Source organism: Physeter macrocephalus, chromosome 8 (genome assembly GCF_002837175.3).
Source record: "Physeter macrocephalus isolate SW-GA chromosome 8, ASM283717v5, whole genome shotgun sequence".
NCBI classification, from domain to species: domain Eukaryota; kingdom Metazoa; phylum Chordata; class Mammalia; order Artiodactyla; family Physeteridae; genus Physeter; species Physeter macrocephalus.
Window position 1 is genome coordinate 82,587,915 of NC_041221.1, and position 22,903 is coordinate 82,610,817.

Consider the following 22,903-nt stretch of genomic DNA (forward strand, 5'->3'; position numbering starts at 1 on the left):
GAGATAAGCTGATCCAGGAGAAAGCTGAAAGTTGACTACTGGATCAGAGCTTCCTAATTGCCATGCCATGCACATTGCTGTGCCACACTGCTGTGCCATGAACAGGCCACAAGGGGCCTTAAGATACTATGGTCATAATTCATTAACAGTGTTTTGTACCATCATTCAGAAATTTATAGTAGTTGAAATGATATTTGAGTATTATTTGAATGGCTCCCTATGTAAACTAAATTCAGTAATTATTTTGGACCAAAAAGCTTTAGGTGTGGTACTTGTGGCCTGGAGGTTCTCTGTAGTATCCACATCACATTGCACCTACCCTTGACATTAGACCTTGAATCATTCCAGTATGTCTGATTACACACTTGTGATATACTTGTCATTAGTAAGCTTTTTTTTAATTCTTAAAATTGTGATAAAATATATACAACAAAAAATATATGTAAAACATAAAGTGTACCATTTTAAGCATTTAAATTAAAATATTTTAAAATTATGGGAAAAATACATAAGATTTACCATCTTAACCCATTTTTAAGTGGTTCAGTTCAGTAGTACAGTTTAGTAGTATTCACTACATTCATATTGTTATACAGCCATTACTAGCACCCTTCTCCAGAACTTTTTCATCTTAGTAAACTGAAACTCTTTACTCACAAAACAACTCCTTGCGCCCAGCCCAGGCAACCACCATTGCACTTTCTGTTTCTATGAACTTGACTGCTACCTCATATAAGTGGAATCTTATATTTGTCCTTTTGCAACTGATTTATTCTACTTAGCATAATGTCTTCAAGGTTCATTCATATTATAGAATGTGTCATAATTTCCTTCCTTCTTAAGGCTGAATAATATTCTATTGTATATATATATTACATTTTATTTATTCATTCATCTTTTGATGGATATTTGGGTTGCTTTCATCTTTTAAAATTTTGTTTTTTAATGCATGTAAAATATTTGTATTTTAATTTCAATTTAATTTTGCTATCACCATCATCATTTTATAATTTTTCTGACAGAACTTATGTATGATTGTTTTTATTACTTTTATTATCATTTTCTGATACTAAATGTTGCTAAATAAAACATTGAATTTTGTTGCTTTTTGATTTATTTACTTACTTATACTTAGTTTTTGCTTTTGGTGTTAACAATTAGCCAAAGTCACATTCTTGTTAGAATTTTGTAATGAATTATTGTTTTTGGAAATGATTTGTTTCTAAAAATCAAATAATCATTGAATGTAATTTAATTATGTTGATTAATTAAAAGGCTTTCTAGTTTCCGGAAATAAATTGTCAAAATATTTTAATCATATATCTACCAGTTTATGCATTATATATATTCTGTGAATATTTCAAAGTTTTAATTTTTGGAGTGATAAATGACTGTTTGAATTTTCATGAAATTTGTTTTTAAAACATTTTAATGAACACAGATTTCTCATTCCTGTAAACAGGTTTTATGTGGTTGTAAAAGCCTATTGGCCCTATTCTTCATATTTAACAAATATTTAAATTTTACAGATATTGTACTTACTTTTCAATCTTAATGGATAACTTTTTATTAGAGCTGGAAAGCCATCAGTTTCACAAAGAAACACAGTATCAAAAAAAGTTGAAGTCACTAGTTAGGTAATGAAATGAGAATCATCTCAAACTTTGACGTATGTGCCTGTGACTTTTTTCCCCTTAGCCTAAATGCCTTCCTGGCAGGAGAAGTTATCAGATGAAGACACAGTACCAAGCAAACTGCACTGACACCTCACCCCCAACTATTTTAGTTTATTTAGATTAAGCTAAATAAACCAGTTACATGGTCACATCATTAAAAGCTGAAGCCAAACTGCCTCCCACAAGGATGGAAGCCCTCATTTTACCAGCCAGGCTAGAAACTTAGGCCAGTAAAGCAAAAAGATGGAGAAGGTGGCACTCTCAAATAATACTTGTAAATGTATTGATGATATGTCAGATGGCATAAAGACAAAATTAACCCTGATTATTATTAAATCAAACAAGCTTTTATTTCACATTGGTGAATCTACACATGTTAGAAACTGCCAAATTCCGGCACAGGTAGAATTCCTAAAGAGAAACGCTAGGAGGAATATTGGTTCTCTGTAAAGAAGTACCAAAACAAATTACCGGGGATGAAATATTGAAGGTGGTAAATTCATACTTTGAAATAAATAAGGTATTATGGAAACATGCTTGAATTTGTATTACTGGTAGAATGACTGCAGTGACAGGACGGCATAACGGCTACATATCAAGAGTCGTGAAAACACTGAGATTCAAATAATACGATGTTTTATTCACAGAGAAACTCTGTTGTGTAAAAGTTTGCCTGTATATGAGTTTCACATACTCTCATATATCAAAATGGAGAATCTAATGTAACTGAAGCTGCTTCACTCACATTTGTTTTTGGCTTCATGTGAAGAAATGGGATTGGAATACAACTTTCCACTGAAGGGCAGAGGATGTCCAACAAAGAGTTTTGTCAAAAGTTTATGAAACAATTAGAAGTTGTTTTGGTAAGCAATTATTACTTTGAAGATTTGTTAAAAAGTAGTTACTTGGCTTTAAAAAATAGCTTAGGTCTTCCCTGGTGGCGCAGTGGTTAAGAATCTGCCTGCTAATGCAGGGGACATGGGTTCGAGCCCTGGGCTGGGAAGACCCCACATGCCGTGGAGAAATTAAGCCCATGCACCACAACTACTGAGCCTGTGCTCTAGAGCCCTCGAGCCACAACTACTGAAGCCCGCACGCCTAGAGCCCATGCACCACAGCAAGGGAAGCCACCACAATGAGAAGCTTGCACATCACAACGAAGAGTAGCCTCAGCTTGCCACAACTAGAGAAAGCCCACACGGAGCAACGAAGACCCAACGCAGCCAAAATAAATAAATAAATAAATTTATTTAAAAAAAAAAAAAGCTTAGAGAATTCCTTGGTGGTCTAGTGGTTAGGACTCTGTACTCTCACTAGCCATGCAGCATAGCAAAAAAAAAAAAAAAAAAAAGCTTAATTAGCTGAATGAATGAACCTAATTAATAGAAAATTGCCAGGACCTCGTGATAGTGTATTCACATGTACTGATAAAATTTATGGATTCAAGTCAAAAATTCAGCTTTCGAAATGAGTTAAAAAAGATTCACTTGTGGTATTTAGTCTGTGTCACAGTTTGAATAGTAAAGAATGATTATTAAGACAAGTAGAGCAACATCGTGTATACTTAAGGAAAAGCTGCTTCACTGGTTAAAGTAGCTTTTCAGTTGTATTTACAATTTATTCATACTATCATAAGAAATTTTCACATTTCATTTGTTGATGATAGTAAAGGAAGGTCTATTTGTTTTACTGAATAATGGCACTTTTTTTTTTTTTTTTTTTCGGTACGCGGGCCTCTCACTGTTGTGGCCTCTCCCATTGCGGAGCACAGGCTCCGGACGCGCATGCTTAGCGGCCATGGCTCACGGGCCTAGCCGCTCTGCGGCATGTGGGATCTTCCCGGACCGGGGCACGAACCCTTGTCCCCTGCATCGGCAGGCGGACTCTCAACCACTGCGCCACCAGGGAAGCCCTGAATGATGGCACTTTTGAAGTACAGTTTAGATTTGAATTATCCAAGTTGTGGTTAGTGATGAGAAAGGAGTTTCCATCATTTGGAGAAAAGTGATAAATACTCCTGCTGTAGAGACAGAAAGTAGATTAGCCGAGGGGCTGGGAGTAGGAATGGGAATTGACTGTAATAATTGTATAGTATAAAGAAAATATATTTAAGATTTTTTTCACCAGCTTTCATATAGACACCACCAAACACCCTACAGTTTACGCCATTATACTGTTCAAATATGAATTTTTATGTGTCATGATGTGAAAAGGGTTAGGAAGCACTGGACTGAATCATATGACAATCTGGAAGGCTGAGGCAGGAATGCTAACTGTGATGGGTCCCAAATTCAATAACTAAGAGATATCAGAAAATGGAGTAAAAAGTAAGGACTGGGAGAGGGTAAAGTTTCAGGAAATATATTTACCAACTGGGCATGTGTGGTGTCTTATGTCTTACTGATATGGGGGATAAGGGCCAGCAGTAGTGGGGTGCATAGATGGCAGGAGGGTGATGAACCAGACTAAGCTGGATTAAGCCAGATAGCTGTACAGATGGTTTCTGAACTCAGGCAGTGTGGTTTTCAAGTCTGTGTGCTTGACTCTATGCCATACTGCTTCTCAAGTCTGTAGTAATACTAGCCACCCATCTCCTTCTAAACTCCCACCCCTAGTCTCAGGCAGATTATTCTTATGGCTTGGGCCTTCTCCTGTAGAGAATGTGGCCTACAGTGGATGCTATAGTAGGGCCTCCTCCTAGACTGTGACTCAGATGTTGCTGGGTCCCACTTCAGTTGCTTGTTTGGGGGAAAGCTAAAGAATATAGTCTGATCTTAAAATGTTATCAGAACATTTACTCTGCAGCAGCCCATCATTTATGTGCTGTGCCATAGAATATGGTGGCCACTAGCCACATGTGGCTATTCAAATTGAAATTTAAATGAAGTAAAGCTAAATAAAATGAAAAATGTGGTTTCCTCGTTGCACTCGCTGCATTTTAAGTGGCTACTGCCTACCATTTTGGACAAAACAAAAAACATTACCATCATCGCTGCTGGTTTTGTTGGACAATAGCATTCTCACTGGTCCCCTTCTTCAAGTCTGCTCCATCAGAAGTGAGAGCTCAATTCCTATTGGCTTCTAACTCCTCAGGCTGCCTTACTTCAGTGGCTGGCCCCACTATTTCTGTCTTTCCTCATATTGTGAAAGACAGTGATACCAGAAAATAATAGATTTCTGTGGTCATTAATTGCTGGTTCATACAAGATTTACTTTCTTAAAACAGTTCTGCAATGCTGTTGACCTTGTTCTCCTTTATCCTGCAAGTATAACAATTACAAACTGAGTTCTAAGAAATCCCTTCATGACAGCCTGTCACACTTTGGCTCCTATTGAACTTGAAGGCATCTATATCTTGTGGCTTAAAGGTGTGCTTTGCTGTTAAGCAGAGCTCCTGTATTTGTGTAGCTGGATTTTTGAGCCTAGTTTTAGGATTTTGCTTTTATTCATGCCAAATATCATCTCATTTTTGCCTGACTGAGATTTTTTTTTAAATTAAATCTTGATTTGATCATCTGATAAACCATTATTATTATTATTATTATACCTAGCTTTTATAAGCATACCTTTGTAGGCTGGCTAAAAAGAAGTCATGTCAAACTGATCTATTTCCTTTTGAGAAGGTTACCAGATTGGCAGGATGCTGTAGAAGGAGTGAGTTTGGTCTCAACCAGATAATTTAGAATGTTTTCAGGGGTGGGCTGTTAGGTGAATAAGGACTGCAGAAAACATATCAAATTTGAAAAACCTGAGAATATTTCGTCTGGAGGAAAATAAACTATTTTAGATATTCAGAGGACTGTGTTGAGTGAGCACTGTTGATCAGAAGGAGAATTTATTGTTATCAGAGGAAGTTTTCAAGGTTAGTTATGAGAAATATAAAGTGTTGTTAGTATGTTCAGGGGAACGCAAAGGTTCCCAAGACCTTGGAGCAGCACCACATAAGAAGGGGTAACTGCAGGATATTTCCATTCTTGTGACCACAAAAGTGAAGTGAGCCAAAAAACACAGTGGGAATTAAACGAAGTAGGGTTAAGTTTTCATTAAAGACTGTGCTGTACGTTCACCACTCCTGGTTGCCCTGGCAACCAGGCTCCCTCACATGCTAATGACATTATAATGAGAAAAAACACATGCAAATGCAGTAAATAGTAATTAGAGGCACAGCCATACATGGAGTAGTGAGCTCTACCTTGGGAAGGTCTGGGAAGGAGCTGGTGAAGGGTTTATACTGAAGACAAAGAAAGAAGTGATGAAAAACATTGAGTTATGTACAAAAGAGTTAAGTTGAGCCTGCATAGAGTATGCTTTAGTATTTGTCTCCTGCAAATACATGTTGTTTCTCCAAGCAGAATTTAGTCAAAGTCAGAAGTCATGCAATTGTACATCCACATTGTATTAACCATTCTACCTGTTGGTGTCATTAAATGGAAAGAATCTTAGCTGTATTTGTTTTAGATTTGGAGCAGCTGTAGCAGCCTGCTGCTTGGAGTGCTCTCTCTGCCCACACTGGGCAGGGCTGGGCTCGCCCAGACAAGGTAGTGGAGCCAGAATATGTAGCCAAGAGTCAGTTTTGGTGAAGAGAGAGTCTTAAATGTGTTACTTCGGATGAGACAAGTAGGACCAGTGAGGGACTATATTTGGTTAATATAAGGTGACACATGCTGTCTATGTCACTGGAAATGTGTCAGGAGACACTGGGTGACTGCCTCTCTCAGGTGTGATAGGTAGGGCTTTTGTTTGCCTGAATGGTTAGACTCAGAGTCTGTGAATCTGTGCTTGACTTCATTCTCTTCCCTTTATTTCATTATTCAGGCTCTTCTTTTCTGTCTTCTATTTTTATTGCCGCAAGTCTGTCTGTGTATCTTTCTTGGAAATGGCTAGAAAATGTTACATTACCTGCTTCACATTATCCCAGTTCTTTGATTTATCTTTTTTGGTGTCAGCTGAATAGAAATTGCAATAGCTTTTGAGGTCCATAAATATTTACTGTTCTTTTCTCTTCTCTAAATTAAAAAAAAAAAAGTTTAAAAATTTCATAAGAAATGCACGTATACTTTTGTAAAAATCTGCACTAGTATATTATTAAAAATGAAAGTAATTAAGACATATATGTCAAAATGTTTTAAGTGCCTTTCAGCTACCCCTCACCCCCCTGCCAACTCCCAGTCCCAAACTTCTCCTCGGAGAAAACCAGTGTTAACAGTTTGGAGAGTAAACTTCAAAATCTCTTCCTATGCACTCATCTATATGGTTATTATATATTATAATGTACACTATTAAGACATTATTCATATCTAACACTTATTGAGGGATTGCTATATGCCAGACACTGATCTTTTTTATATATTAATTCATTTAATCCTTAGAATCGCCATTTGAGGGATTTTATAGGAGAGAGGAAGGTCAGAAAAGTTAAGAAATTTGTTCACAGTAACAAGCCAAATTTATATCTGAGGAAGTCTGATTTGGAGCTCATGCTTTCTGTCATCACAATATCCTGCCTGCCCTGCAGGTAACGTATATGTATATGTTTTCTTTTTCCATATATGTGGAATCAGTCGTTTCATATGATTGTTCTTAAAGTAGTTTTTTAACTTAATATCCAGAGGTTATTCCATATCAATAAATTCCATCTGCCAGGTTTTTTTTAAAAATTGTTACATTTTATTCTCTTGTTCAGATGCACTATAATTTAAGCTTTCCTCTATTGATGGGCATTTAATTTTCTATGGAAATGATACTTTAATAAATGTCCATGCAAAACAATTTTTATGTGTACTTATTCTTATTTCTGTAGAATAGATAAATAGCATTACTGAATGAGAGGGTATGCTCACTTGACATTTTGACAGATGCTGCAAAATTGGCACAGCTATCACTCCCTTCTTGAACTACTTCTCGAAGCCTGAGACGCCGACCTTGTGGTTTCCTTCTACCTCTCAACTGTTCTTAGTGGCTTCCTCTGCTGCTTCCTCCTCATCTCCCAATAGCTCAACTCTGGAGTGCCCCAGGGCTCAATCTTTGGACTTCTCTTCTCCAATTAGACACTTTCTCTAGGAGATCTTACCCAGCTCCTTGCCTGTAAATACTATATATGCACTGATGACTCTTGAAATTGTATTTTTAACACCTATTATGTCCCTGAACTTCAGGCTTTTATATCCAGCAACCTGACAAACATTTGAGTGTCTATGAGGCAGCACATTTAACTCACTTTTACTTAACCTTCCCCCTCTCCCTCACAACCTACTTTTTCCACATTTCCCTATTTCAGTAAATATTAGCTTCTAGTTGCTAGGGACAAGAACCTGGCATTCCCCTTGACTTCTCTCTTATATCCCATGTTTAATCCATTAATAAATCCTACTATATCTTCAAAATATATCCATAATCAACCACTTCTCACCACCTCCACTGCACCACTGTAGCCCAGGCTGCCATTATTTCTCACCTGGCCTATTGCAATAGCTTCCGAACTAATGCCCATTAGGAATCTGGTCTCTAAACAGCAGCTACAGTGATCTTTTAAAAATGTGAGTACAATCATAACAATCTGTGCCTCAGACTCCTCCAATGACTTCCAGTCTTTGTCAGAGTGAAATCCAAAGCTCTGACCATGACTTCCATGGCCTAAATTTTTCTCACCCCTTTCCTTTCTAGTCTTAAATTCCATCATTTTCGTGCTCCTTCACCCTGCTCCAGCCATATGCTATCCCTGCTGTTTCCACTATGGAGTCTAAGTGCAGCTCATTCCCACTGTCTAGTGTGTTCATAAAGGTAGCTTTATGACTTATTCCCTACTTCAGTCAGATCATCCCTCACCTTATCAGCAAGGTCCTCTTTCTGTCCATCCTATGTAAAATAGCATCTTCCTAACCCTATCACTTCAGTCCCCCTCACTCTAATTTATTTATTTTTATTGCACTAAAACCATCTACTGTACAAATTCAGTTGTTGTCTTCTCCGCCCTGCATCTGTTCCTCCAGAGTGCAAGCTGCCTGAGGGCAAGAACTTCTGTCTGTTTGGTTCACTGCTGTATTCCTAGGGCCTAGCACACCATGTTATATGAACTAAGTGCTAATATTTGTTGAATGAATGAGTGAAAGAGAAAGGCAAAATTTCTCTCCTGACTGGAGCAATTTATATTCTTAAATAGTATATGAGTATGCCCATTTTCTCATACTCTCTAGACTATGAGATATTACTGATCTTTAAAAATTTTCATTCTAAAAGATGAAAAATGATATATTGTTTCAATTTGCATTTTCCTCATTACATTGGTGTTGAGCATATTTTTATATGCTTATTGGTCACTGGTATTTCTTCTAGGAATTTCTTGTTTATGCCCTTTGTCTCTTTTACTGTAGTTGTTTATCTTTGTAATAGTGATTTGTAGAAGTAACATATATTACAACTATCAATCCTTCATTTCCTATATGTATTGCAAATATTTTTTCCCAGACTGTCACTTCTCTTTCAACTTTGTTAATAGTATCATTTGTCAAACAGGAGTTTTTTAATATTTAATAAATCTGCCATTCTTTTGCTTTATGGCTTCTGGGTTGGTGTTTTGCTCAGGAAATCTTTCCTAACTTCAAATTAAAATATTCTCTTATATTTTCCTCTAGACCTTTATTAGTTTATTTTTTATGTTTAGGGCTTTAATCCATCTGGAATTTATTTTAGAGATTATGAGATGTGGTAATGTAGTTTGTTTATTTTATTTAATGGTGAACCTCTTGACTTCATTTCATTATTGACTCATCCATTCTTCCATCTGTGATCCAAATTTTCTTTTTATCATATATTAAATTCCAACATGTAAATGTGTCTATTTCTAGACTCCATACTCTAATCCCTGATCTGTTTTTCTTTTCTGTCATAATAACATAGATTTTAATTATTACTAGTGCTCTTTAGTTGGTTTTGATATCTAATAATCCTATCATTCATTGTTTTTTTAAAATTAATTACCCCATGCATTTTCTTTTAAAAGTAATTTTAGAATCATTTTACAAGTTTCATAAAAAACTTGTTGGGATTATTTTCATGTCCTACAGTACAGTTATAGAGTTTTCTTGACATAATGATAGGTATTTTCCTGGATATTTGACAATTTGTGTTCGTACCAGGAATAGTGTATTTTATCTTTATGATTTTAACTGATTATTGCTACAGTTGTAAATTTACTGATTTTTATATGTTGATCTTTTTCCTGGCCACTCTCTGAAACTCTCTTATTTTATTACTTTTTCTGTTGATTCTCTTAGATTATTTAAACAAACAATGAAATCATTTGCCATTTTAATCTTTTTCTTTGAGAACTTCCTTCAGGCAGTGAGCTGGGACACTTGTAGAGCTTACCTTGTTTATTTCCTTTTCCTCAGAGATCACTGTCCTACACTGCCTGTGTCCAACATATGCAAACCCCAATTTCGTATATTTTTTGTTTGGTTTTCTAGTTGCTTAAGATGGGAGAGTAGATCTAGTCTCTGTTATTCTATCATGGCTAGAAGACCAAAGAAACACTTAGACGAATGCAAAAATTCTTGAAGGATACCAATCTATCGCCTTATTATATGAAATGTAAATTTAATGAATACTGATTTTAAGCTAAGATTCTGTTAGATACATGAACATCAGTTCAGCTGGTCTGTTTCTAAACCTATGGTTGGGAACACAGCAGAGGGAGAACATGATTAATTCATGGAAATGAGGGAAGACTCTCTAAGATTTGTAGCATAAGTGTGGAGTGAGGTGGTGAGCTTCTGCTCCTTCTCTATTGCATTGTGTCCACCCGCACAACTCCTGCCTTGATGCAGAGGCAACCTGCTAATGTCAAGCTATGAGAAGCAGGAGTTCTGATGGAAGATACAGAAAGAGAGGGCATCAGTATAAGAGCTTTAAACATGCACAGGCTTGGAATGGAAATGACTATGAGGGCAGAGATTGTGACTCATTCTGGAAAATATGTCAGGAAACTTTTGTTACATCAATAAAAAAGGCTGAGTGGACAACATCCTCCCTCTCTCCTTCCTCCTTTTCACTCTTCTCTGCCAGCAGTGTGAGTTTGCCACGTTTCTGGTTTTGATCCAAGTAGTGGATATTGAATGCTCTTTTTGGCACGTAGGATGACTCCAGTAAAGTCTTCAATCTCACATTATCCAGGTCCCATGCATAAAAACAGTGAGTGTACTACTGTGCAGCCTTCTCTAAAAGCTGTCAGTACTTTCATCCCCGTTATTGGTCAAAGCCCTTTTGTTTTCCCGCAGCAGCCGTGAGAATCTGGCCTAGTATCTTCAAGCTGGAACAGCTTCTGAAACACTGGCCTCCCTCAGCTGTTCTGGGCAAACTATCCCTGTGTTAGGTGCAGGAGCTGTGGGACTGCCTTTCTCCCACCTCTTTCTGCCTCTTCACCTGTACTGGGCTGAATAGTGTCCCCCCAAATTCATGTCCACCCAGAACCTGTGAATGTGACTTTATTTGAAAATAGGGTCTTTGCAGATGTAATCAAGTTAAGACGAGGCCATACTGGATTAGCGTGTGTCCTAAATGCAGTCTGACTGATGTCCTTCTAAGAAGAGGGAAATCTGGACACAGAGATACAGACACACAGGAAAGAAGGCATGTGAATACAGAGGCAGAAATGGGAATGATGTGTCTATAAGTAGGCAACAACCAGTACCTAGGAGGAGACAAGGAAAGATTCTCCCTTAGAGCCTGAAGAGAGAGCATGGCCCTGTCGATACCTTGATTTCAGACTTCTAGCTTCCAGATCTAGACCCGTGAGAGAATTAATCTTTGTTGTTTTAAGCCACCCATTTTGTGGTACTTTGTATGCACCCATGCCAGGAAGGCCTTTCTTACCTTCCTTTCCTTCTTCCCACCCGCACAGCAGGATCCTTCTCCCAGTAAAACTGCTTAAGCTCAGGCATCCTTCATTTCATGAAAAAATAGGAAACTTAATAAATTATTTGTATGGCTTTGCAAGGACAGTGCTTTGAAATGAAAGTGACCATTTGCTACCCTGATAATTTGCTACTGTCTATAAAATTTCTTTCAATTTATTTTATTAAGTACAAAATTACTTTAATACTCTTAATTTTCTTGAATAATTCCCTTATAACAGGTAATTTTGTAAAAATATTATTTATGAGAGGAATAAGATTTGGAGTAACTTTAAATTTAGAAATCAAGATGGAGAAGGTCAGAACTTGGGTCATCTTTGTTTTCTTATTTTATCTATGATATTAGAAAAGCAGTGATAAACCTTTGAGAACATTTCATCTAGAGCAAACAAAATATGGTAATATCTCTACAAACTTAAATTGAAAGTAGAGACAAAGAGAGAAAAAAATTTTTTTCTACAGCAGGCCCCCATCTCCCCTCCAATCAGTTATAGCATTTGTTGGCCAATCCTTGGGCACAAATAAGCAGGACTGCTCTTGGAAGCAGAACCAAATTGTTTAATATAATAAAAAGTATGAGGGTACACATGGAGGTCCTACATTTATGAACTGAAAGTTGAAAAATCAAAATGGGCAGTTTGGAAAACCTGAAAAAAAATTATTAAAAGGTGAAAGAGGGAGAAGAGAATGAAATTCCACAAAAATGCTTAATAGTGAAACAACATTGTAGAGATATCTGTTGAAAGTGTTAATAAAGAAAATGGAACCAATGTGATCTAAACTTACTTTTGATGCTTTGGCTTCAAGAAAGAGAAGGGATTTAGCATTATTTAAACTATAACCATTTTTTTAAAATTTGCATGAAATAAGCAGGCTGTGCAAGTACACATCAACAGATATGCGTGTGTGCTCATCCCCGCCCCCTCTCCCCAATAAGGCCATCAAATTGGTCCAGTAACCTCCTTTTCTGGGCTGACAAGTGGCTGATTTTCTTCTGCTCTTTATTTCCTGGGGTCATTGCACTTGCTGTGCTTTTTTTTTTATTTTAATTTTTAAATTTAATTTTATTTTTTTATACAGCAGGTACTTGCTGTGCTTTGACCTGCCTTTGGGGAAGGGGAGAGCAGTGTGTTCTACTGCTCATCTAGGAAGTCGAAAGGGGTTAGAGGTAAAAAGCAGAGGGACTTGGTAGGGTAGGTCTAAGAGTCCTGTCAGGGAAAGGGAGTAGGACTATTGTAGGAAAACTAACTAAAATGAGCACAGTGCTGGGGTTCTCAATATGTCTTTATTGAATGGAATTGAAAATTGAAGGCCCTAAGTGGTGTAAAACAATGTCCACTTGAGAAGCAAAGTGAAGATATACCATAATTAGGTAGTGATCTAGGAAAGAAGTATTGGCCTTATTTTGGTTTAGCAACTAGAGGGTAAGTTTAAAAATGAGAGAAAATAAAAGTTAATATTGTATGCAAGAACACTTTATGGTTCTTAGAGTATTATTGATTGCAGAGAGTGGAAGGAAAGCACAGTATTACATTTTTCTTTCATGGATTGGATCTTTATATTTAATTAAATAACTTTTACAAGGAAAAACAATACATGATCATTGTAAAAATTCTAATAATAAATAGATATATAAAATACAGATGAAAATATTTCCTCCCTCTCCTCTGACTCAATTCTGTAGTTTGTTTTCTATGCACATGTAAATATATGTACATTTATAACATATTTACGAAAGTAGGATCATTGTTTTGTAACTTACTTTTTCCACCTAACAGTACATAATGGACATCTTTCTTTGTGAGCATATATAGAACTATCTCATGATTACTGATAGCTACATAGTATTCCATCATATAGATGATTTAAATTTGTTTAAAGGAACCCCTATTGGTGAAGAATAACTCAGTTATTCTCACAGTGATCCCTGTAACCTTTAACAATATATCAATACTTTTAATTCCTGATTTTTCATTTTTGGATAGTAACTATTGATTCCTGCTGTGATAGATGAGGAATTTAGAGTACTTATACTATATCCCACATTCCTTTCTGTTCCTCCTTCTGATTTTTAAATTAATTATATTATTATTTTTACATCAAGATTTATAATATTTAGATTCTGTTCAGTAACTATAATTAGTCCTCTGTGCTTTGTTTATAGGTTGATTAGAACTTTAAACCTAATAAGAGTCTGTAATGAGTATGCTAATGTAAACAAGAGTAACTGCTGAACTAAGTATTGTAAGAGAAGGCAGTATAACCCTCTGACACACGGCTGCCTTAGAGAGAATATTTCAAATTAAAATCCCACAAATTCTCTTTTAGTTTCATACCATCACCATGCTAAGAAAAAGCTCTTTTAAACTGGGCAGAGCCAGAGAACCTCCAGTCAAGGACCAATGGTCACCATGTTTTGTGGTTTAATTCCCAGCTAGTGAAACAATGTGTTCAGTAGTCATTCACGCCTTAGGTCACACAGATAAAGGCAATAATCATAACGGGTTATGTTGTGCAAATGGTGAAGCAAGGGGGTATGGGCCTCTATTGGATGCGACCACACATCCAGAAGAAGATTTAATTATTTCCCAGAAGGACAGCCTCAGCTCCCTCAGCTGGAATTTATTATTATCTGAGGTGTATCTCCAACCCCTCCCCCAGAAAGTATGGAGAAGGTATTGGTGGACTATTCAATAAATGGCTGTGTCATGTTTAATAAACTCCAAAATACTACAAGACCAAGAAGAAGAACAAGGTCTTTTTCAAAGGTGAAATATGTTATATACCTACTTTTACTTTTGGGTTTTTGGTTTCTTGAATTTTTGGTCTTTTGAATTTTTGCCTGAGGCAAAGGCCAGCAGTTACCCATGAATCACTTTGACTGGATCTGGTCACTCTTGATACTGACTCAGAGGCATCAGAGTCAGCCATGGTCAACATCCACACACATATTGGGAAGGTGTGGCAGTATCGGTTAGTGAGATTGGGTGGGGGTTGGGGCACGAGGAGACATTTTAATATATTCAAAATTGTGTTCTGGAGGATCTCTAAATCCTTAACAGTTACCTTCATACACCATCTAACTTTCAGGCTTTAAAAAAAATGAACAGATATTAGTTTAGTGTCTGACTTACCCAGTGTAAGCTTTGCTTTTCAGCAGCAGTTTTTCTTTTCTTTTTTTTTGACCCCAAGATTAATTAGCTCTGGGCAGTTACTGGTAGTATTGGTTTGATCTCTTACAGAGGAAAGAACAACCACTTGAGATCTGTGGCTTAGGTTTGGCCTGTTCCTCAGGGTTCCATTGGCCTTGAAGGTCCTGTTGTTTGTTCAGTGCCAGCAGTGACCTAGAAACCTCCTCTTGTCTTAATTCCTCCCCAGTGGCCTTGACAAGCCCTTCCTGCAGCTGATCATTATGGGCAGTTAACTTGAGTTTACATCCTACATGCAATCCTTTATTCCAAAGCAGGACTGAGGCTCTTAGATAACCACCTAATTTTTTAGACAGCAGTGTTTTTCTAGAGTAGATTGTTAAAAGCTTATTAAAATTCAGCTACGAGAGCCCCATAGTTATTTGGGTAGCTGGATTCCAGCAGGCATAACATAACTGTCTGGGTGGCATAGCTTTTGACAGCTTGTGGGAAAGCAGACCTAAACATGTTCTGTTAGGAAATCCTTAGTATGCAGTCAGTACTACACTAGAAAGCTTGGTTGTCTCTCTAGGGTTCTATAAGGCCTCCAGAACATTTTCTCCTGAGAAGTTCAAGCTGGACCCACTGCAGCATTGTGCTGGCCTGGAGGCATATGTTCAAAAGGCAAACAAATCAAGTATTTGTTTAACATGAAGTGTTTTTTATATATAGGCACAAAAGGGTTTGTACACTAAAAATGTAAGTTTCCTTCCTAACCTTCCCACTCTCCTTACCCAAACCTCAGAGGTCATTACTCATACCAGTGTCTTGGGTGTCCTTTCAGATATCTTCAATGTACACAAGCATATGCGTTTATATTTAAACAAATGGTAGGATAATATACATATATACATGCTGTTCTGCATATTTTTAACTTAATGATCTATTTTGGTTATTATTCCATATGAATACTTATAGTCGCTTTTTTATGACTGCATAGCATTCTATTATTTGGATATACTATAATTTATTTAACCAATCCTCACCTATGGGCATTTAGGTTATTTCCAATATTGTGCTATTAAAACAATACTTTGATACATATCATTGCATGAATTTTACTTTCTACATGTGCAATTGTATCTGTATTATAAATTCCTGGAAGTAGCATTTCTGGCTGGAAGGTATGTGCATTTTAAGTTTAGATAGTTATTGTCAACTTGCTCTACAGGGAGGTTATACTAATTTAAACTACCCTGCCCTTGGCAATGTATGAGAGCGCCTGCCTGTTTTATCCACATCTTTGTCTACAGAGTGTATATCACACTTTCTGATGTTTGCCAATCTGATAGGTAAAAAATGGTATCACATAGTTTTAATTTGCATTTTTCTTATGGGTAACATTGAACATATTTTTATATGATTAAAATCCACGTATACTTCCTGTTTAGTGTTTGCTTATTTTTCTATTGGGCTGTTTGTCTTATTGGTTTGTGAGAACTATTAATATACTGAGGAAATTAAAGCTATTTATATATTGACAAAATTAGTCCTTTTCTATGATTTGAGCTACAGATCTTTTTTTCACATTTTAATATTTGCCTTTTGACTTTATGGTGTTAAGAATTTTTTCCATGCAGTAGAATTTATCATTATTTTACATGACTTCAAGATTTTTATTTACTTTTTAAATATCCTTTAAAAGCTTTTAGGGAATTCCTTGGTAGTGCAGTGGTTAAGACTCTGTGCTTCCACTGCAGGGGGCACGGGTTTGATCCCTGGTCGAGGAAAGAAAATGCTGCAAGCCTCGCAGCCTAAAATAAAAAATAAAAAAATTAAAAAAAATAGATAAAAGAGTTTATAATCTTCCAGTGTTTTCATTGAACACATTTATGGTATTGTTTTCCTCATTTAAATCTTTATTTCTTGTTTTAGCATAAGGTGAAGGGCGTTCCATGTAGAAGACCTGAGGAGTTTTGACTGTGAGGAAGTGTTCTCTTTTTATTAGTGGTGTCTGGGTTACATACAGCACCTGCATTTCCTATTAATTTCTCTTCTACAGTGACATTGTGGAGCAACCTTCTTTGTGGCAGTGGGCAGCAGGGGGTCCTGATGGCAGAAGTGTAGCTGGACATGGGAAGGTTTTAAGTTATGAGATTACTGGCTGTTACAGATGACCAGGTCAAGGCTGGGCAAGTTGCCAGAGAGTAGGGTTTGAGGTGGTAGTGAAGACCATATAAAAAGCAGTCTCAGCACAGTCGAAGCTCCAAGATGAGCATCCACAGAGGCAAGTTTAGTATATGGAGTGCTCCGAGTGAGGCCTGGAATTCCTGAAAGTTGGGAACTGTTTGTGGCCTTTTCTGCTGAGGCAGCTGCAGTCTGTGGTTGGTGACTCCAGTGAATTTAGTGCAGTGGTTCTCTACCCTGGCTTTTCATTAGAGGCTACTGGGAAGATTATTACTTCACCAGTCTGAGGGTGGACCCCAGCAACAGCATTTTGAAAACTACTCAGGTGATTCAGATGTGCAGCTAGGGTTGAGAACCACTGTTTAATGCAGTTTGCTGTCCCGCAGGGATTGCAGTGCTCCCTGCCTCAGTGCTTCCAAATGTGCACACAAATCATCTGGGATCCTGTTAAATAAAGATTCCAATTCAGAAGGTCTGAAGTGGGGCTTGGGATTCTGCATGTCTAACAAGCTCCCAGGTGACCCTGAGGCTGCTGGTCCCCAGACCACACTTTGAGTGGCTTGAGCTTGTTATTCCATGTGCAGAGCCTGGCGTATACTAGTCCGCGAGCATCAGTAAAGATCTTTCTGCCATGATCCTGCTCTCTGGCAGAACTTGCTTAGTGTAGTAGAAAGAACACAGGCCAAGAGGCTTGCCTTCTACTTCTAGCTCTGCCCCTAATTAGCTGTAAGACAAGTCTCTTAAAAGCGCTTCAGTCCTTCACCTTCTTATCGCTAAAGCAGGAGGGTTGAACTGGGTAAGCTGTAAGGTTCCTTTTGTTCCACCTCCTCCCATGCAGGTGCGGGGTGTTTTCAGACTCTGTGGGGATGAGGTTTTTATGTGGAGGACAGTCTAGATTCTACAGTAAGAACCCTGGCTTCCCTTTGCAGCCTTTCTTTCTCCAGGGGTGGGGCCTAGGCCCTGATCTTAGGATCTACTGGAGGAAGTAAAACTAATCAATGTTAAAAAATTAAAGGAGGTTAATGTTAAATTGTAAGTACAAAAAGAATGCAGGGAAGCTAGAGCGGAACGTCCACTGGAATTTTCAGGGGGAGGTTTGAGTTCAACTTTGTTTACTGGCCTTGATTGACTGTAGTGCCAGTTCAGAGGGCAATTTTCATACCTTTATGTTTGTTGTCTCTAAAAAAGCATCCTTCAACAGCGAAGAATAAAACATTTTCTGCCTTAAATTAAAATGATGTGGGAGAAAGGCCTACTTCTGTGGAAGTAAATGTTTGAAATGCTATAAAACTCTGCTTTTTCTATATTTAATTTTTCAAGGCTAATCTTGACTATTAAGAGATTGATACTGAAAAGAAAATCACCATGACCAAATATAGGCTGAGTCAAAAACCCTTTTGCACCTCCCTATAGACACTAATAAATAGTATCAGAAATTGCCTAAACAGAGATTTAAATTGCTTAAATTATAAGTAATACTGAAAATAACATCTCTATCTTAAAAGATACCATATAATTTATTTAGATTTTATAACATAGGTGTACAGGAATTTCTGACTCACCTCTTTGATGTCAAAGGAGGTGTATTTTGCATTGTAATTAGAGTTTTACTAAATTGTAGCTTCCCTTAGGAAGAGGTTGTATGACCAGCACTCAGGTATAGAAAATATGAAATAGAACATTTATCCTCATTTGTTGAATTATACTCAGTACACACAGTTTAGCTCTAACTTTTCTCTGAATATCCTATGATTTTTTTTCTCTGTTGCTAGATTATTTTTATTTAAAAAAATTTTTTTTTGGAAAAGAAGTGAAATCATCTTTATTAATAGATGATACAAATATTATAATTATAAAATCAAAAATAGTCTGTAAACAAACTTAGCAAAGTTGCTGGCTACAAAGTCGCTAGATTATTTTTAAATTGCAGACTGTGAGTACTTTTTCTCAGAAACACATACTATTATGGTTTTATTGTATTTGGTAAATCTTTTATATAATCAGGTATTGATTATCATAATGAGAGTGATAATACAATACAGTAGAAAATCTCATTTTAAGCTAGTAAATGCAATATAGGTCACTTTATAAAAAGATTATTTTGGTTACAAGTGACAGAAAATCCAGCTTAAGTTGGGTGAAGCAAAGAAGGGACTTTTGGGGTCCATGTAATTGAAAAATTTGAGGGTAGAGCTAGCTTCAGGTATGGTGGTATAAATAGTGTAATCAGGATCTGGTCTCTGCATATTATGGCCTCGCTTTCCTCTCCATTGGCTTTATTCTCAGGCTCCATTTAATCACACGATGGCTGCCGACACTGCCAGGGTTTTATCTTTCTGGTTCAAATCTAGTAGAAAAGAGAATAGCTTTCACTAGAATTTAAAACAATAATTCCATCTACAAAATGTAGAACCTTAGTGAAAGAATAAAAGATGATAGTATTCGATGCCTAATAGCTTACTTTACAGGCAGGAAGGATATTCAAAATATTTAACAACCTATGGTAGTGGCATCAACCAGTCTGAATGAGTTGGCTGCAGTCAATCAGAACTAGTGTTGATCATGACCAAACAGCAGGGCGGCCCCTGTGTGAGTCCTGGCAGGATGACAACCTAACTAACTGGGAGGTATTATGAAGGTGCCACCAGATTTCTCAGAAATTATAGTTTCTGTATTAGTTTCCTAGGGCTGCCATAACAATGTACCACAAACTGGGTGGCTTAAAACACAGAAATTTATTCTCTCACAGTTCTGGAAGTTGGAAGTTGGAAATCAGGGTGTCAGCAGGGCCATGCTCCCTCCAAAGTCTCTAGAGAAGAATCTTCCTGTGTCTTTTCTAGCTTCTGGGTAGTTGATGGCAATCCTTGGCATTCTTTGGCTTGTAGATGCACCACTCCAATCTTTGCCTCTTTCTTCCCATGACTTTCTCCCATGTGTCTGTCTCTGTAGCCAGATTTCCCTCTTCTTATAACTACACCAGTCATATTGGATTTAGGGTCTAGTCTATTCCAGTATGATTTCATCTTAACTTGATTACATCTGCACAGACCCTATTTCCAAATAAGGTCACAGACAAAGTTTCCAGTGGACATGAACTTTGGGAGGATACAATTCAACCCAGGATAGTTACCGAATATCAAATGCTCTTACATAGTTGTCATGACACAAATTTTTAAAAATACTCAATATTAAATAGCTCACAAACACTCTAAAATTGTCTTATTTTATAGTTAAAAACTGGATATTTGAATCTTAGTAAAAGTATTTAAGTGAATTATGAATTTTTTAGTTTGGATGCTATTTTGTTTTTTTTTTTTACTACGTCAGATTAAGTAACCATGTTTTTCTTAATTATAATTATTTTAATTCTGTTAAAATATGAATGTTAGTGTGACATTTTGGTTGAGAATTAATAATATTCATTGATATGTGAGTATGTTTGTGCATGACGAGTTATTACATTTTTACACGACTTCATTAAGTTCAAACAAGTTTTGCCTTAAAAAAAATGAAACTTACCACAATTAGATGAACATCATCCATTAGTGTATTTAACAGCAAGTATAAAAAGCAGGAGAGAAATGCAACTGGTGAAGGGCTTGGAAATCATAGCTTACAACAAGCATTTGAAAATGGTGGTAATTGTCTTCAACTCTTTGAATAGTGGCTCTGTGGAAAAGAGTTTAGACTCCAGAGGGCAGAACTAGAACCAGTGAATTAAGGTTAAAGGGAAATATTTTAGTGCAATGTAGAACTAAACTTTCTCAATGAACAATGTGTCATATGCCAAAATGGAGGTGGTAGTCATGTAAGGGAGTGAAGTGCAGGTTCCTGGAAGTACTTAGGAAGGTGCTGAATGATTACCTGTCTGGGACCTTTTAATGGAGATCTTCCCTTGAACAAGAAATTGAAATAGAGGATCCCTTCTAGCTCCAAGATGCATGTCCTCCTAAAATTTCTATTTCTGTATATGCCATGAACATCAGTATTAATTATGTGACAAGATATTTCTATAAGTTTAGATATTTTTAAACAGCTGCCAACCCATCGTGTCTATGAATTCTATGCTTTGAAATGCTTGGGGAATAAAAGGGATTTAATCTAAGAGAAGAGGAAACATCATTAATAGGTGTGAAAAGTAGGGGATTAAAATTTCTATTTATTGAGTACCTACTATGTACAGGGGTATTGGATGAGTTTCTTTATCCATATTATCTCATTTAATATACTTAGTTTTTCATTGCTCTGTTTGGAACTTATGAGATGCTGTACATCTTAGAATGATGAGTTCTTACAATAATTGGCATTTTCTTATGTATTGTTTGGTGATGGAACACAGGACTGTTCTGATGGCTACATGTGCAAAACGCAGTTTCAAATTAAAAATGGGACTGCAGTGTCGCATCGAGGAACATCTGCCCGTGTACAAACATGTCTTCCCATGGAGGTGAGTGATTTAACATGTCATGTTTTCCTTTTCAGTCTTTGTAAAGTATAAAGTAAAAATTTAAATCTGGTAAATAATATATTTTAAAGATTAACTGCCATCAGATCCTGGACCTGCTGTAGGGGGAGAAGTGAACATCATTTGTAGGAGGTTATTTTCTATAATACTGAGAGCAGGAACTGTGGTAAAGTTAAGATTCACTCCGGGTCTATACAGATTGTAGTTAGCCTTCACCCTTTTGGTTTCTCTTGAATCTAAAGACCACAGATGCCTTCCGTTGCCTGTTGATTTTTTCCCAGTGAAATCCCCACAGGATAATACAGGCCTATACCTCAGCTGCTTAATACATGGATGGAGATCTCTTTACCTAGTCTGCCTTTAATTTTTCTCCTATGTCCTTTAAAATATGCTGGATCTGGGTCTCATTCCTTAGGCAACTTTAACCTTGACTTGAAAATCTTGCTAAATTAAAATTTAATAAGGTGCTAATAATGGCTTAATGGTTTTCTGGGATATTTTCAATTTTCTTTTTATCAAAATGCAAATAGCCTTATTGTACTTTATATTGTTAATAAGATTTTTAATATATTTATCGTAAAAATAAACAATAGAGAAATATATTAAAAGAGTAAAAAAACTCCCATATGTCCTTCAACTGGAGGTAAACACTATTAATATTTTAGTAAGTACCCTTATACATATTTCTGTCATACACACGCATACATACTTGTGTTCTGCAATGAACAAGCATAGCATGGACATCTTTCCATGTCAGTAGATGTAGATATCCATAGTTCTTTTTTTTTTTTTTTTGCGGTACGTGGGCCTCTCACTGTTGTGGCCTCTCCCATTGCGGAGCACAGGCTCCGGACGCGCAGGCTCAACGGCCATGGCTCACGGGCCCAGCCACTCCGCAGCATGTGGGATCTTCCTGGACCGGGGCACGAACCCTTGTCCCCTGTATCAGCAGGCGGACTCTCAACCACTGCACCACCAGGGAAGCCCCATAGTTCTTTTTTAATAGCTCCATTGCATTCCATCCTACGGATGCACCATAATTATGTGGAACCCATATTGAAGTAAAATACTTGAATTTTAAAATTGAATCAGTGGGTATCTAATTGCTTCAACATAAAGAAAGAACTCTAATGCTTAGAATTCTGAATATCCTGGTAAAATGGGAAAGGAGACTTTTTTGTAAAGGAAGAGTCCTTTCTTAGGACCTGTTAAATCAGTCCCCTTGGGCAGTCCAGCACTAACCCCCTCTGCCTGTGTATGATGCTGGCCTGGAAGTAACTCTCGCCTGTACAGTTTAGTTTGCAAGTTATTCTTGAGGGTAGTGTGCTTGGTAATAAGGTAAGTGCCCCCGAGTAGGTGTTCAAATCTTGATTACTGTTTCCTGGTTCAAGTAACCAACATCCTATCTGAAGCCAAGCATGTTAGAAACCTTTTCAGTTCATTATGTTAGCTTTAAAAAATGCACATGGAGATGATGATTTAAAAGATAAATTACTAGTTTTTGCTTAACAAGTTGTCAGACATTTGAAAAGCACT

At 36.9% G+C, this 22,903-nt stretch overlaps 1 protein-coding gene across 3 annotated transcripts in view; it reads left to right on the forward strand.

Annotated features, from left to right (window-relative positions):
* The window catches only part of ATG10 (autophagy related 10), a 244,731-nt gene that overhangs the window by 36,720 nt on the left and 185,108 nt on the right, over nucleotides 1-22,903 (forward strand). For all 3 annotated transcript variants that reach the window (XM_024124819.3, XM_024124812.3, XM_028493041.2), the window contains one exon: nucleotides 21,242-21,349. In XM_024124819.3, coding sequence (XP_023980587.1) covers nucleotides 21,242-21,349 — 108 coding nt within the window. The remainder of the gene's footprint in view (nucleotides 1-21,241; nucleotides 21,350-22,903) is intronic.